The 17,799-nt window shown below is 40.1% G+C and overlaps 1 protein-coding gene across 1 annotated transcript in view; it reads left to right on the plus strand.

Moving 5' to 3' along the window:
* LOC149318775 (cadherin-23-like) overlaps positions 1 to 17,799 on the plus strand; it is a 582,387-nt gene that overhangs the window by 116,408 nt on the left and 448,180 nt on the right. The window contains exon 4 of the mRNA XM_089510444.1: positions 14,869 to 15,011. Within this exon, the coding sequence (XP_089366570.1) occupies positions 14,869 to 15,011 (143 nt within the window). The remainder of the gene's footprint in view (positions 1 to 14,868; positions 15,012 to 17,799) is intronic.

Here is a 17,799-nt window from a genome sequence, read left to right on the forward strand (position 1 = left end):
GTTTTTTAAAAAAATAAGCACTACTTGCATTTGGGCATTAGTGTTTGTGTGTGCTATATTTTTTTATATTCAGAACAGTGTTGCATTACTAAAATTGGGACCAGGACATTGTCACAGAATTTACAAGTAGTTACCTGGAGTGGAAATATTTTGCAATATTTTGAGTATAATTATGAATTAATTTACTCCCCCCACCCTTCCTCCCTGGGTCTGATTTGTTAAGACATAAGATGGCCATCCCTGCTGGTCATATAATACAGGAAAATTTTTGCAAGATAATTGCTTATTAATAATGTCCCGTATCATGCTGGACCAGTGCTGAGCTATAGGTTATCCTAAGGTGGGTAACAATAGCAGTACTGCCACCATCCAAATAATGATAGCAAATTAAGGAGTGTGTCTTCAATGTATGCTTGAGGTAATGATGGTTCCTATTCCTCCATCTGAAAATGAGTGATTGATTACCATTCACAGAATTGCTGTCACTGTCCTGATTATCTATTGAGGAGTCAGAGAAATGCTAGGAATTTTTTCAGAATGCTGAACGGATCAGCATTAGAAGAGTGCTGGTCTTTCATTGCAGAAAAGAGCATATACCAATGCTCATATTTCATTACCCCTAGTACATGTTCCCTCATTTTCCTCCATCCCCAACCAACATGGCTCTTCTTGTTTGAGGATGATGAGAATTGTTGGGGGATACCAGGTTGAGGAAGGCTGTTCTATTCTAGCAGATCACCACAGATCTCTCATTGACTTTTGCTCCTAAGTGTGCCTTGGTAGTCCTCCCTGTCAAGACCTAAGGTCATGTTCACAACTCTTATCCAACCAGCAGTTATCTAGCCTCCTACATGCCTTCTTCACTCTGAAAAATTTTCATTGTGAGTCCTCTCTTTTGTGCCTTGTTGATGTACACTAGAGGTGCAGAGTTACTGTAAGGCCCTTAGGCCACATGTGTGGTACACTGAAGTCTGCAGTGCTGCTCCATCTTCTTAAGACCTTCCCCTCAAATAGCCTGTGAAAAACATATGTGACCATCCAGTTACTTCCAGTTTTGGGGAGATTGGCAATTGCAGCCTGAAGGTGTCTGCAGGTGAGAAAAATGGAGGAGGGTGATATTCTACGATACCCTAAATTTACAGCTTCAAAAAGCTTTATCTTTTCGCCAAAGAATTTAGCATGTGTCTTGGTATCATTTCTTTCTTTCATGAGATCTTGGGAGAAGTTCTGAGTCAAAGTTCTAACATACTGAGCAGTTGTAGATTGTATGCTCAGTCTTTCTTCAGACATAGAAGGAAACAAGAGTGTGCAGATTCAGATTATCCCATTTAAAAAAAGTGACTTATCCCCAACGGGATACCACTGCATTTCAGGTTAATCCCTGTTGTTTTTTTTATCACACATAAAATCACTGCCTCTGCCACTGGACAGCTGCAACCCGCTGCATCCCAGGTCCTAGCCACACTCAGCCGGGTACTTTTCCAAAATAGAAGTTTGCCGTTTTGGAAAAGCAGCCACCTGAGTGCTTCTGGGACCCAGGATGTAGTGGGTTTCTGTGTGGTAATACCCGCTTTTTGAGTTTGCAATCCCAAATCTATTTTGGGTCTTTTTCTCCATGCGATAAGATCCTAAATCTCTGTGACCAGCAGGCTGTAGGAAGTCCCAGAATTTTGGCAAGGCCTAGCATAAATACTGGAAGCCAGCCTGGCCCACTCCCAGTTTCTCTTGATTCCCAACATGAAGTTGACAATTGTTTTATTACTATATTCCTTGTCCCAACCACACCCTTTACATATAGCACTGGAAGCAGTTTATTCCAAAATACAAGGCTGACATAGTAATAATTCTGAATCTATTTTGTTAACAAGCTGATAAACAATTGTGAGAGAAGAAAAAGTGCTTCTTAATTTCATTACTGATGTTAATTTGCTTGTTTGTTTATTCTCTCAAGCCCAATTAAAGAAACAGGGGCAAAAGCCGAGGACTAATTTAGCAAACCAAAAAACCTCCAATAGTGCCCCGTACAGCATTCAGTCCCTTTGTGGCTCATCTAAGAGGTCATTCATCTCCCTCTAATGAATCACCAAATAATCACTGATACAGCAACCTACATTCAGTGATCTCATGTGCTCGACAAATATTAATGAATTAAACCTCACAATACCTCTTAGAGGGAGGACAATATTAATAGCATTGGGCTACAGATGAGAAAATAGAGATGCACCAACAAGCAAATCACATGGTCCCATAAAGCCTTTTTAGCACACTTAGGTGTATTTAATTATCCTTATATCCTAACTACAGTACACATGAATCTTGGTATCATACCCGTTTCACTGTTATGAGCTATCTTAAACAACCCCTGCCTTAAATAAGTTTGAAGTTCTAGGAAATATGTTAGAATAAGATTTCCCAGGAATCCTTGGAAAAGAGAACAAATATTTAATGACTTAAATATTTACTAAGGCGGGTTACAGACCCCATTTCCTTGGGGTATCGGGGTTTCAGTGTCCAGAACGGCAGCCGCTGAGGCCCCGATCTGCCGCTTTTCAGGCTGCGGGGAAGCGGCAAAACACCGCTTCCCCACAGCTTCAAGCCCCAAGGACACCCCACGGTGGTGGGGAGGAGGCTTGGCCCCTTTCTCCCTTCTCCTTTGGTCCGCTGGGCGCAGCCTTCTGAAGGCTGTGCCCAGCAGACCAAACCAGGAAGGAGCTCCGAAACAGAGCTCCTTCCTGCTCCGCGCTAAGGGTGCACTAAGTGCCCTGGCGTGGAGCGAGGACGTCACGTCCGCGCAGCCCCGTATAGAGGTGTGGAATGGCCGCCGCCATTTTGTGCGTGCGGAGTGCGCACTAGGGTTAGAGGGGTGTGGAAGCACCGCCCCTTTCTAACCCTAGCGCGCACTCTGCCCGTACTAAAGTGCCCGTTTGTAATGGGCCTATGAACATAATTGCAGCCACAGCACTCAAATGCCCTCTTATATTGCATATAGAAATTATAAACATGTGAATAGGTATGGATATGTGTGTGCATTTATTTATAAATATTGGAACTTGAATGGTAATGAATAGTAAAGTTAACAGTTGAATAATAAAATTCCAATTAACACTGAAATTCCCAAAGCACTGAATAAACTTTCGGAGTTGGAGAGAATGGTGAAATCAAAGAATTGGCCTTTAAGTTCATAGGACTATTTGTTTTGGTCTTAGTGTTATTAGACTTCCCAGCATATTCACTGCACTCAGCTATATCAGCTTTTCTGATTCCTCTGCCAACTTTCTGCTGGATGACTCTGAACAAGTCTATGGGTGAAATGTATAATGTGATTAATGAGTCTGAGGTTGAGCAGAGTAGGTTTCCAGATAAACAGCCAGGGCATTTCCAGATAAAAAGCAATGATTAAAAAATGTTTTGGACAAATTTTGCATCTGCATGGATCACAACTGCCCTCTTTTTCAAAAGCTAAGCCATTGGAATAAGTGAGAATTTTGATTGCATTTTTAAACAAAAATTTCCCAAAATTTGCAAAATTGGATGTGAAAGTGAAACTGACAGATATATTTATCCCTGTCTGTAACACATAAAATGGATTCTGATTTGGAAACCTGGAGTCATGGTAGCTCGTATGCTTGCTCCCTTTACAAAATACTTTAACTGATGTACATGGAGTATGTCAAAGGAGTGGGATAAATCCAACTTCAGAGATATTTCAGATAAAGAGTATTCCAGGAATTCAGGAGATGATAAGCACCATAGCAGAGAGAGGTATGGTAGTGCAGACATTAAACAGGACCAGTGAGTCATCTACAATGACAGGAAAGTCCATACTCATCCCATAGTCACCCATAACAACTCCAATAACACCACAGTTTGCTGGTCCAGATTTTCCAGGCAAATGAGGGTAAAAGGAAGTTACTCCCCCATCCCCGCCCCAGTTTTCAGAGAAAAGCTGAGAATCTTGAGGAACGTCATGTGTCCAGGTTGCAGCTGCTACAGACTGAGTATGGGTTTTTTTACCTGTGTAGATAAGCCCCAGGACAGGGAATTACAGATCATTCTATAGAAGTAAAGATATAAATGTGTTAAACTGAATGCAGAAAATGTGACTGAAACAGAAAGAGGTAATGCATACTAGAAATGTACTAACTGAAAAGGGATTGAAAGCAGACCTCTGTAAGCTCAAGGCAAAGTGGGTGTAGGAAAGACAGTGAAATAGACCTATTCCTCCTTCCAATAACAGCCCAGAAAGGTTTTCAGGAGGTCTGGGGGCCATGATTGTTGCATCTTTAAGAGGCACTGAGGAGCAAAAGCTAGATGGTTGGCATGCTGCCAAGGTAACATGCCCTTAGCCAAAATCTCAGGACCCGTGGACCCCCGAAACTGTATGAAGATGAGAGACTTCTGTGAACATGTGTCAGTTTGTAGTGCAGGGGAGGAGAACATTTGGGTCTCCCAGATGCCACAGTCAATATGGTCAATGGTAAGGAACTATAGGAGTTGTAGTCCAAAACATTTTTTTCTCACTGAAAAAACCTTTCAAAGTATATGTATGGATTCCGATTAAACAAACTGAAATATATAAAAACAACTTGTGAAGAAGATTGTCACTACCAATAAATAATCTCTGCAGCATTTGTTACAGTTACCAGAACATTTCACATCCTTTCAAATGGGGTTAGGTTGTAGCGAGTTTGAAGATTCCTTACAAACAGGTAGGTTATTAAATTCTAATGGAGTCATATAGCTTTTTTTCCCTTTGAAGCTCTATAAGGGGTGGAGGCATCCAGCTTTCATCCCAAATGAAAAGGAGCAGGTAAGTCCTAATCACGGATTGATCTACCATCTTCTTAAAATGCTGGAGATCAGAATACTCCCTCTTCAGGAGAGTGGGCTTTCCCCTCTCCAAAGCTTCTCATCGCCTCCTCTTTGTTGTTAACTCCTGTCAAGTCAACTTTAACTTATGGTGACCCTATGAATGAGAGACTTCCAAGTCACCCTGTTATCAATAGCACTGCTCAGGTCTTGCAAATTCAGGAACTTGATTAAGTCAATCCACCTGTGATGAGCCTTTCCTCTTTTCCTCCTGCTTTCTACCTTACTAAGCAGCCTTGTCTTTTCTATGGTTTGTCCAAAGCATGACAGTCTCAACTTTGTCATTTTGACTTCTGTGGACAATTTAGGTTTTATTTATACTCTAGCACCCATTTATTTGTCTTTTTGGCAATCCATAGTATCCACATAACTCTCCTCTAGAACTCTCCTAATTTCAATTGAGCTTATTCTCATTCTGTCAGCTTTCTTTACTGTCCAGCTTTCACTATCATACATTGAAGTTGGAAATACAATGGAAGGACAGTCCTGTCCTTGGTATTCAATGATATATCTTTACACTTCAGGATCTTGTCCAGTTCTTTTATAGCTGCTCTTCCAAGTCCTTCTGATTTCTTGATTGCAGTCTCCATTTTGATAAATGACTAAACCACGGCATAGGAAATCTTTGACTGATTCAACATCTTCGTTGTCTACTTTAAGTCAAGCTTTTTTCATTGCCTATAGGTGAGAATTTCACCAAATACTTGCTGAGGTTTCCTACTCCAGCCTTCATGTTTTTTCTCTGATCCTGTCTTGACAAAAGAAAAAGTTTTAGTATTTTAAAATGCTTTTCTCTAAAGTCTCCATTTGTTGCATTCATGTAAGTACATAAAAGTCCATTCAGAACTCAACTGTTCAGAAGTGCTAACAATGTCAATTGCATTAGTAGCCCACTACTTCATCTGTTATTGGATGAACTAAACCGTAGTGAGCAGATGTTCTTTAACTTTAGGATCTGGTGAAAACACTACATATGAGAATGCATAAAGGTACAGGAATAAACATGGCTAATTGAGAGCAGAATTCCTATGTACAATCCCCTCTGGTGTGCTACAATTTGCAAACATCAATCAATTGTGCTGCACACTAGGAATTAATCCTCATTGAGGTAGATTACCAAAGCATCACATTGCAGGGAAAAAAATCACACAATTGGTTGTTCCTCCACAGTAAAAGACTATGGCCTGTTACAGACAGAAAAAATAAAGCTGCTTCGAGTCACAGTGGAGGTATGGTGTTTCAGTGATGCATGCATCCTAAGAGTCCACCAAAGCCATGCTCCAGTCCTTAGGGCTGGAGCGTGGCTTTGGTGCGACTTCTGGACTCTTAGGAAGCATGCATCATTGAAACACCATACCTCCACTGTGACTCAAAGCAGCTTTATTTTGGCTGTCTGTAACAGGCCAATGTTCCTCCAAACCCTTAGAATATTATACATCATGCTTAAGGTTTGACTTTTCTTCTACATTCATTTGATATATAGATGTCTTTTATTTGTTTTTTCTTTGGAGCATTTTAAAATTATATGAATCCAGACCAGCCATCAGAAATGGTACAGCCCTGTGGTGCCTTTGTTTTAAAAATGAGAACTAGTTCGCCTTTATCAGTTTTTGTTGGAAGTGACATGAATGGCAACTGAAGCATTTTTGAAGTTACCAACATTTATTGGAAACCCTAAACCTGTGCTTCCATTCTTTCATGATTCATTAAGCCTTAAGGCCTAATTTCGTAAACTCCCCACCATGAATTACAGGACAATAAGCCAGTGACGTGAGAACTAACATATACAATATGTGGAGCAATTCAGGTCCTTTGCAATAATCAAGAATAAGAAGAGCAAAACAAACAAACAAGGAAACCCTGCAGCATAATAACTCTCTGTATATAAAAAGAGAGATTTCTGCATGGGGTAGAATTAGAAAACTCAGCACGTTAGATGTAAGCAGTGTTTGGAACATTTGTCTCCACTGAATTGCAACCTTTTCTGATCTTTCTATCCCATGGATATGGATATGATGTGGGGGGAGCTTCCACATTCACACCCAGCTTCGCTCTCTGCTTTCCCTGGGCTGAGAAATGGCCTCTGGCAATGGAGGGGCTTTGTGTGTGTCACATGGTCTGACCTTGGTCAAGAATTCCATAGGGCTTCCTAGCTTTGATAGCAAAGCATGCTATGCATTTTTATCCATTTCCTCTCTACACTTCATGATTCTGCCTCCACCTGTTTCATGGGAGAAAAAAATAGAGGTTTTTCAATCAGCATTAATAAAAATCAAAGCAGATGCAATCTATCTTTCTTTTTCTTTTTTTGTCTTTCGCCACATCTCTTCTTTTGTAAACCTTGTGGAAAGCTTGCAGAACTTTTGTTGCTGTTTGTCATCGTTTACTCAAAAGCATATACAAAAAGTTTGTGTTTCTTCAACTACATAGAATCACAATAGGTACAGATGCTATTTTTTCTTTTTTGTTGTCATTCACATTACCCTTAAGGTAATGAGACCTTTCAGTGTTTTGACATGTGTAGTGTTAGAATACATTAATGCAATATATTTTGAAAACATATATTTTACAATATGTATATACTAGGGTATCTCTTCTGTGTATGTGCTCAATATGTTTCTTTGTCTTCTTTTCAGAAATTATTTTAAACTCATACTTTTAATTTTCTTGGTGCTGTGTTTTGCTTTGTAATAGTCATTTTCTGCTTGAGCTTTATTTTCAGGCTTCTTTTCACTGTAATTATTTTCTAGATTGCTTTTTAGCATTTCCCACTAAATATAAATTGCTCCCCTTTTTTCAGGTCAATTTCTCTTTTTATTTCTGCGTTTTCCATCCAGAAGACAACTAGGCAAATATCTGAAGGGATGTCATGTAGAAAATGGAGCAACTTGTTTTCTGCTATTCCAGAGGCAAGAACACAAAGCAATGGATTCAAATTACAGTCGGCCCTTGGTATCTGCGGGGGATCCATTCCAGACCTTCTCCCCCACGGATACCACAACCTGTGGATGCTCAAGTCCCTTTGATCCCAGTGGTGGTGCAGCCACGCAGCCATGCCACCATTGGGGACAGTGAGACTGAAGTCTTCCTTCCTTCCTTCCTCGCTCCCTCCTTCCCCTCTGAGGCTTCTGCCCTGGGCTTGGCTTTGGAGAGCAAGGCAGGAGTCCTGTTAGCCAGAGGGAGCAAGAGCCGGGGCCGGAGCTTGGGGCTCAGAGCCTGAAGGTTCTGTTCTGGGTATTGGGCCTGGGGGTGGGGGGCTCTGAGACCCAAGCCCTGGCCCCAGTGCTGGCTCTTTCTGGCCAATGGGGCTCCAGCCTCTGCCTCCCAACTGCCCTTGAAGCCCAGCCTAGGGCAGAAACCTTAGGGGAGGGAGGGGGAGAGAGGAAGGAAGAAAGAAAGTGGGTGGGCAGGCAGGCAGGTGGGGAAGCAGTCTTCAGTCCCATTGTCCCTAATGGCAGCACAGCTGCATGCATGAGCCATCATTGAGGACAGCATGGGCTTGCAATGCGCGGATCCTCAGATCCGCAGATGGCAAGTGCATGGATATATATTTTTATTGTGGTATTTATACCTCACCCTTCAACCCTAAAGGCTATCAGAGTGGCTTATAATTATTATTATTTTTAATTAGATGGTTCCCTGCCCTCATGCTTACAATCGAAAAAGACACGACACAAAAGGTGAAGGGAATGGTGGTGGGGAAGGGGATCAGGTCCAGCAGTTCTCTCCCTCTGAGGTCTGGACCAAGGCAGATGGAGTGGAGGGAGGGCTCTGCTTCTTAAGGATTAAGGTCCCACTGTACAAGAAAAAGATTCTACTTAAATGTTACAAAGAACTTTTTTACTATAGCTTTTTGGTGGGTTTTTCAGACCATGAGGCCGTGTTCTGGAAGATATATTCGCTTTAAGGTAAATCAGTAGTGACTTAAAGAAACACAACTGCACTACTACTACTACTACTACTTTATTGTAGTTGTTGCACCTTTTCCCCAGTGGCTTACTACAGTTTTTTAAAAGTTAAAAATTGACAAAATACGAGTGATTAAACTAGCAAAAAATAAAATAAAATAAAACCCGTTAAAAACATAAACCACTAAACCACACACACACACACACACACACATCCCAGCAGGGGGGAAAAAAACAAATAGGAAACTTAGCATATTGTTTGTACAAGAACCAGGCAGCCCATGTACAATAAGTCCTGAAAGGCCTCCTGAAACAGAGAAGCCTTCTCCTGTCTGCAGAAAGACACTAGGGTGGGTGCCTATCTAACTTCTCTGGGCAGGGAGTTCCAGAGCCTGGAAGCAGCCACTGTGGAGGACTTCTCCGATCTTCCCACCAGCTACCTATGAGAGTGGTGGGACAGAGAGAAGATCCCCCCTGGTATCTTGAAACATGAGCAGTTTCTTAAGGGACAATGCTGCCCTTTAAATATTTGAAGCTCCTATATAACCATCTTACATGAACAGTAGGAGTGAACAATGTGTGGCCCTCCAAGCTGTTGGATTGACACACCTATTCTAATTTTTCATTGGCTTTACTGGTGAGGGTTGATAGGAGTCCCAGACCACTTTTCCCAGTACTTATGTATAGTTTATACATCATAAAATGTAATGGATGAAGCAATTACTTCTATAGGCCATACCATCTGCATTCTCATTAATATTAGTTAGGCATGAAGGACAGGTTCACATAAAATTGTTTTCATCCCAGATATTCCTCTGAATACTGAACCAGCATGGTTTAGTAATTTGAGTGTTGGACTGGAAATCTAAGAGACTAGAGTTCAAATCTTTGCTAAATCATGGAATTCCACAGGATACCCTTGGCTAAGTCACACTCTCCCAGCCTCAGAGGAAAGCAATGACAAACATTTTCTGAACAAACCTTGCCAAAAAACCCTCCACGTTGTCTTAGGGTCTCCATAATTTGGAAACAACTTGAAGGCACATGTGCCTAATGGTCATGACTGTGTGTAATGCTGATTTGATATGTGCTGTACATATTTTATTCAGTGCAACACTATGTGCCTTTCCCAACATGACAGAAACCTTACTTCATCAGGACACATACAATCAACCTCCTTTCCCCACTTCTACCCTTTTGCCATTTACCTTAATGGGCTTTTGTTCATCTACCTGTGCAGTGCACACAGTTATGGATTTTATCATGGTCCTACCTGTTCATTTCCATGAATGCTTTGCTCCCCTCTTGGGCATTTGCCCCTTCCCCCTTTATTAATCCGTTTTAATCTCTGTCATTTCTGAGCAAAAGAAAAAAAAATCATATAAAGTAACCAAGAATTAGAGATTTCACATACTGGAGGGGTGGGAATTGTCCAGTCCTCCAAATGTTGTTGAATTGCAGTTTCCTGCATTTCTTTCCATTTGCTATGCTGGTTGGGGCTAATAGGAGTCCAACAACATTTGGAAAGCTGCATAATTCCTACTTTGTAAAGGACCTGCATATTTAACCAGTGAGTGGTACAGTAAATTCTTTGTTTTATCTCTCAAGAATCCCATGAATGAAGGAACTGAATCATGATCGAAGTACCTCTACCTTAATATTAATACTTAATATTGTAGCACTATAGCCAGTATAGTGAAAAAGATTTCTATACCTGCCTGCATCACTGCTAAAATGTCCCTAAAAAGTTGCTCAAAGGTGGAGGAAGCATGCATGTCTGGAAGCGTCCATAGGAAATCCCCTCCCCCTGTGATGATTCCCTGATGATTGAGGAAGCATGCTGGCCTCCAGACACACATGCTTCCTCCACATTTTAAGGATGTTTCAGGGACATTTTAGCAGCAATGCAGGCAGATATGGAAATCTTTGAAGTTGCTTGAGTGTTGGACTACAATTCTGGAGACTAGAGTTCAAATCCCCACTCAGCCATGGAAACCCAATGGGTGATTTTGGGCAAGTCAGCCTCAGAGGAAGATAAAGGGAACTCCGCTCTGAACAAATCTTGTTTGTAAAATTCCCCTAAGGATCACCATAAGTCGGAAATTCAGGAAGTCAAACAACATAGGGGGGGAGCAGCTATCTGAATCCAGAGAACTAATGTCAGATCACAAGTGTCTCATTATGTTGACACTCCTTTGTAATTACTCCAAAGTTCATTGATCTTAAGCAAATACAGCTTTGTGACCACATTTCCTTTTGAAATCTGAGTATATCAACTCAGTACCCTTTTTCTGAAGGAATGTTTTATTTCCATTTTTTTCTATGGTTCTGAAATGAGAAGTAGGTTGATTCATCAAAAACTTATGGCATAAATATACCTATATCTGATCCTCAGACAAACATCTTAATGAATAGGACACTAAAATTCCATTGCCTTGCCTTTTGCATTTCTACATCTTTGAGACATGTAAGAATACAAATGCATGCAAAGACATTATTCCAAAAAGACCATGAGTTGTGACATAATTTTTTTTTAAAATAGGCAACTTTCCCATCTTAAATGCAGAGTTTAAAACTTTGAAATGAATTATTTCAGGAAAGGTCAGTTGTAATTATGTTTGAGTGCTGTACAGGTTTCTTTTTAATGCTAAAATGATGATTTCTGGCAGTGGATAATTGTTGATAAATGGATAAAAGTGATAGAATTACAGGTTTGGTGACAGCTGATGGTGGTATCTTAGACTTAGCACTCTTCTATTATCCACAGGTGTTCAGTTTCTAAGCTTTCAGGGTGTTATGTTTTTACTATAATTGTTCCACAAAACTATCTATGTCTATTCCTCCCCTTATTGTTCATCAATTCTACTAGATGAAAGACTCTTGCATGACTTAAGATATCACTAGATAACAACATCTGTGTATTCTGTTGTGCCTTATTGCTTCTATTAAGGGAAAGTGAGCATGCTGAAAAACATGACAGTGTTCTGGTTCAAAGCACTGAGGAGGGAATACTGGCTGAAGAAGAGAAAAAATGCATCATCAGTTGAAACTACTTTTAAGTGAACCTATGGCTTGTTTCAGAGGCTAAGGAACAAAATGGAAAGCAGCCAAGGAAATGCTAGTGGGGACTAAGACCCACCAGAGTTGTTCTTGGTTTTATACTAAGTAGCTGTCAACTAGAAGAAGCCTTTTGATTCTATGCATTTTCAAACATCCTAAAACTCATCTGTTTTCCCAGGATTGCATCGTCTTTTACTGGCCTCTTCCAATGGCTTTTAGCAGATGCTGAAAGCTCATTAAAAATATACTTGCCTTCAGTGGTGGTGACTAAAAGGCTTTTGTTTAGTGGGAGGTGAATAAAGTCACCAGGTGTAATAAAGGACAGGGATGTTGTTCATTTAATAATTTGTATAGTAGTGGGAATTTCAGAAGAGAAAAAATTCTTTTTCTACACACAATCATTAAAGGGACAAGAAGCTTCTCCCTTATTTCAACTTAGAGGTATAATGCTTGTACAATATATGGATGAAGTGAGTACTGTATTCTGTTTTCTTGGCAGTGGGTGGTGATACTATGGAAACATTCCACAGGGTTAGGCTGAATTATGTTGTCGTGCTACTACATATGTTATGCTCTGCACTAATGGAGCAATGCTACACAGAAGCCTTTTATTAATTTTTTTAGTCACTCCTCACTTGGGATGAATAAATGTGTGAACTTGCCTTCACCTCTATGAAAACAAAACTCTTAGTGACCGAGTGGGAAAGTATTACTGAATTGTGTGTATGTATTGGCCTGCTGAGGCAAAAATGGCTAGTGTTACTTCTACTTTCTGTTGCTGAGTGACTTGCATGTCAGTTTTTTACTCAAGAAGATGCATGTAGGCTTTCCAACTTGCCTGAAATTGACTTAGCTGGGGGTGATGGTGGTGGAAGGTGTCACATTGCCAAACCTTTAAGCTAATTTCGTATTCCCATGAGCAGCAATTTCTTTCTGTCAAAAAAGTGCAGTTCCTTCACAAACTGCTCACTCAGCAGGACAAGGTTACGTTCACTACAGGAAAAAAAAAGGCAACACATTTGAGGAGGTTACTACCAAAGAAGCCAGGATTACTTTTAAATCTCTCAAAGAGGAGGGAAGAATGGAAACTTCAACAACGTATAGAAAAAGGTTGCTTTCTTAAGTGGGGTGTGGGTTGGACATCCAAATGATTAGCCACATTAATCTAGCTAACCATCTGGATCTCTTGCTTGGTGACATTTTGAAGTCTAGCAAATTCATAGTATCAACACACAACCTACTTTCACAGATACATGAAATGAACATGAAGTAAATATATAGACTCATGGGTTCAAAGGAGAACAAAAATTGTTTGGTTTACAATACAAGATCAAGGGATGTTTAACACATTACGTTGATTGTAAACTTGGCTTTTAGTACCTGACAGAGAGCAGCAGCCAGTCTTGTGTGCATAGTGGCTACACCAGAATGATACATATATGTGAATGCATTGTCTTGCATAGCCAAAAAGCATAATACATAATGCATAAAATGACACTAACAGTGCTCACTACTTGCTCAGGCAGCATTGTAGCAGAGGGCTTCAGTCACAATAGGTTACAGTTACAGCAGCTGCAATCCTGTCAGTTCCCATCCAGGCTTAGAACCATTTATTCACTCAAGACAGTTCCTCCTTAGAAATTTTCACTTCTTTATGTGCCATTTGTAATTATTCTCCTCATCTGATTCAAAGCTAGCCCGCAGCATCGTCAGTGGTATCAGTGCTTCACCTCCACCTGTGAGTCCCCCTATTGTTTCATCCTGCAGGTGGAAAAGCACTGTGAGCATAGGATTATGCAAAAAGTAATTAACGATTAATTACTATGGGTGGCATCAGAATGTGAAAAGGGGGTGCTAAAATTGTAAGCAGCCCAGCTCATACTCCTGGAAGTGAAATTTGAGGCAGGTAATTGGGATGTTAAGAATATTTAGAAAAATGATCTTGCTGTGAACAAGAAAGGGTTCCTTGATATGTTTTAAAAACATATAAAATTGTCTACAGCCACTACATGAGAGTGAAAAAAATGCTTTTTTAAACAGCAGCAAAGGGGTTGGCAATTTTGCACAAAATCTTATTTTGCTGAATAGTGTGTTCTGCCAAACATAGTATTTTATGCACAAAGAAACTTTCTAAGCATCCCCTTTCAAAAAGTTCCAAAATATAATAAATAATTTCAAAAATGATTGGAATTTTCAATAAATGTGCAAAATCCCTCATATTATTGACCAGTCAAGACAAATCTTTGGTTTGTTTCGGGGTGAGCAATGTACTCCATGCAGTTTTTAAAGCCAAACATCTTAGTCATTTGCCCTACTTTTGCACCATTTCTGGACCCTTTCCTTCTGTCTTTTCCCTATAATGAAACAAAATAATGCCAGGAGAGATAAGTCACAGATGTCTGGATGTCATATATAGATTGAACCTTTGTTTGGACTTTTTAAAAATAATATTTCAAATGCTATGATAAACATTATCCTTCGCTCTGGATCCATTTTTTTCAGTCACTGTTTTCACTTTCGAGAAAAAAAGAGCACTTTCCACAAAACAAACCTCCACTCCACTTCCAAATGTGTTGCTGCAAACGCCAGTATAGTTAGATCATTTGCCCCTCAGAAATGTTAGTCTCCTTCAACAGCCATTACTCAGTTGCATCTAGGTGCCTTTCATTCCGTTAACCTATATATAAACAGCTTGCATTTATTTGCTTTTACAAAGCATAAAATGAAAAATTCATGTCATCTGGAAGCTGGGTAGTAAATATGAATCTGCCTTTTCTGTCCCTATGTGGTCTGCTGCCCATCTCTGAAAGCTGAAAACTGTGATTCCAATGACTGAATTTCCAAGATCTTTACTGTCTTTACTTCCACTTTATGGAATTGTAAGAGAAGACATTGTTTTCTCTAAAGGTGCATGGATATCACTTTCTCCTTTTTATCATGAATTTATTAAGGATTAAGAGATGGCTATTGCTGTGGCTACAACATTTTTACCACACTGCTAACTTTCCATGACCTGTTCTTTCTTTTATAGGTTCATCAGTGACACAGTTACTTGCCCGTGACCTAGACAATGACCCCCTTGTATTTGGAGTTGTTGGTGAGGAAGCCAGCCGATTCTTTGCAGTGGAAAGCATGACTGGAGTTGTGTGGCTCAGGCAGCCCTTGGATAGAGAGGTAATGAGTACAGTTTTGTACTAAATATTAATCTATATAAAAATAGACAAAAGGCTTTCTTCCCTCCGCCTTGCTTTCCTCCCATCAAATATCATCTTCTGTGTTAAGATTATTGCTAATATTAAACAAGAATTTCTCATAGCCCACTATGGGTATATATCCCTATAGCCAACTATTGGAGATTCTTGCTTAATATCAGCTAAGAAAGCACAAAAAATAAGTATGAATTCATTGGTTTATACATAAAGCTTAATATAAACCAGGATCTTTATGCCAACACTGAAACATGAATGGAGCAGCAAACAGAGGATCACTTAGCCCTGATGCTCATTTATAAACCATGGTTTATAAATGAGCATCAGGTCTAAGTGATCCTCTGTTTGCTCCTCCCTTCATGTTTCAGTGTTGGCATAAAGATCCATGGTTTATAAAGCCTCAAATAATTGTCCCAACTGGGACAGGATGTATGCATGTGAACACCTTACAGATTGTCAACTATGAGATGCTTGTGAAGTACTCTGTTTGAAGTCATGTACTTATACATTGCTATAGAGGTTTAATTTATAAGAGGTACAGACAAAAGGAAGATGTAAGAAAGAAGCTTAATTTGTGGTACTTTGGAGAAAGACCACCAGAGTACGTAGGGGATAAAGAGGCTGATATGGGTTGGAAGCTAAAAGCTGGGCTAAACAACAAGGCTGCAAACAATAAACTGAAAACTAGAAACAGGGTAGTGAGGATTCATCTGAATGGAAGAAAAGTGGAAAAGGAGAGTCATACAATGTATGAAATATTATTGTGAGGCAACGTAATTGGGTAGTTTGAATGTGATACCATGGACTGGACACGCTGAATGGATGCATAATGCATTTAAATGCAAAATATGAAACCCATGTGATAGGGATGCCTGAGAGTTGACATACCTTGGAAAAGATGTAAAGGCAGACAACAACAATGGGCTATTTAGAAAGGGCTCTGTCTTACTAATCTGTATCTCAGTCTGTCATTTCCATGTATCACAACATTCTCCCTTGAGGTATCTTGCAGCAACACTTCCTTCCTTCCTTGTTACACTTCATGTAGGGGGGGGGGGGCTTTAGATGAGAACAGTGGGGAGGTAATAGAAGTAATGACAGTGTGTCTTCCTGAGACAAATGGATGATGTCTCCTTCATCCTTGGCATTTGGTTCCACAGACTGGCTGCAGGCATTGCCCTGAGGCAGGAGCTAAATCCCATGTATTCTCTTCTCAGATTGCATTAGCTGAGTTTTCATGAGAGGAAAGCTTATGTTGTGGTAAATAATCTTCAGAATCCCCTCCAAGATAAATAGTAATCATGGCAAAAGAATGGGGAAACTGCAGGTCTAGCAAGTGTAGCCTTGAGTCCTGACTAACAGAAAGCCTGCCATTATTACAAATCTAGCACGTCACCAGCATATACAGTGATTCTAGACTCATAATCAGGACATTCATGTGAGCCACACATTGTGAGACCAGTTATCTTTATATCTGTACTGGGACAAACCCTTTAGCTTGCATGCTACCTTCTCCCCCCCCCCCCCCCTTTTCTTATGTGAGCAAAAGATATTTGAAGCTGTTCCTTCCCAACTGACGCAAGCATTAGTTTTCTTTATTGCCTAAATGGACTTGAGATGTAAATCTTTAATTTGTCACTGCATGTGAGGATGAATAATTTCCATAGTTTTTTCACTGCTGGGTTTCTCTGAAGTTCCCACCTGGTATTTACAGGTAGGTTGAGAACTTAGGGCCCGAACAGAAAGGCCAAAATCAAGCTGCTTCAGGTCACTTTGGAGGTATGCTGTTTAAATGACACATGCATCTTAAGAAGCCAGAAGCTGCACCAAAGCTGTGCTCTAGTCTTTAGGACTGGAGTGTGGCTTTAGCAAGGCTTCCAGCCTCTTAGGATTCATGTAGCATTTAAACATCATACATCCAAAAGTGACCTGTCTGTTTGGGCCCTTAATCTGTGGAGAAATACATTGCACAAAAGTGATATTTTAAGTGATAAAAATGCTCTGTTCACACGCAAAGAACTCTGTTCCCAGAAACACATATATTATTTTACACAAACAGAAGATTTTTCACTGAAAAAAGGATTTTTTTGGATAGTTTTTTGTACAGAATTTTGTTTTTGCACTAAAAATACCAAAAAATTTCTGGAGTTGGTGTTTGTGTAAAATGATTATTTTTGTGCAAAACCCACTGCTTTTACCTAAAAACCTGCCACGTGAGTTTCTGCACAGAATAAGTCCCCAAAACAATTTAGAGTGTGCAAATGCTAAGCAAAAACTGAGCAAAATGCTCACCTTTGTGTCATACCCAGATTTTCTGAGTGTTGGGAAGCCTGTTTTTCAGCAGGGAAATGAATAATGACAAATATTCTATCTGCCTTTAGCAACTAAAGGCTTGGAAGCTTCTTATTTCATCCTTTTTTATTTGAAGGAAAGGGAGGAGGGAGTATGTGATCCTCAGGATCGGGTAGCTTCTTCTCATGGTTTGTTATTACTTCTACAGTCACCAATTGACTCAGTTCACACCGGCTTATTGACAACAAGTCAGATTTCCCATGAGCCTGTGGCAGATGATGGCTCCCATGCCAGTGGGTTGGTAAATCCGCTCCAGATTTTAGTCTGACTTATAGAGGAGCTATCAGAATTGCAGATATTTGGTGTTTTATTTACAGGGGTTTATTCTTTACCCCTGCCATGTAAGAATAATGTTAGAAAAGTTATGTTCTGTTAAAACATGGGTGGGAATTATGCAGCCC

Source organism: Sceloporus occidentalis, unplaced genomic scaffold, assembly GCF_023333645.1.
Source record: "Sceloporus occidentalis isolate IW3139 unplaced genomic scaffold, rSceOcc1.0.p SCAF_2, whole genome shotgun sequence".
Lineage (NCBI taxonomy): Eukaryota > Metazoa > Chordata > Lepidosauria > Squamata > Phrynosomatidae > Sceloporus > Sceloporus occidentalis.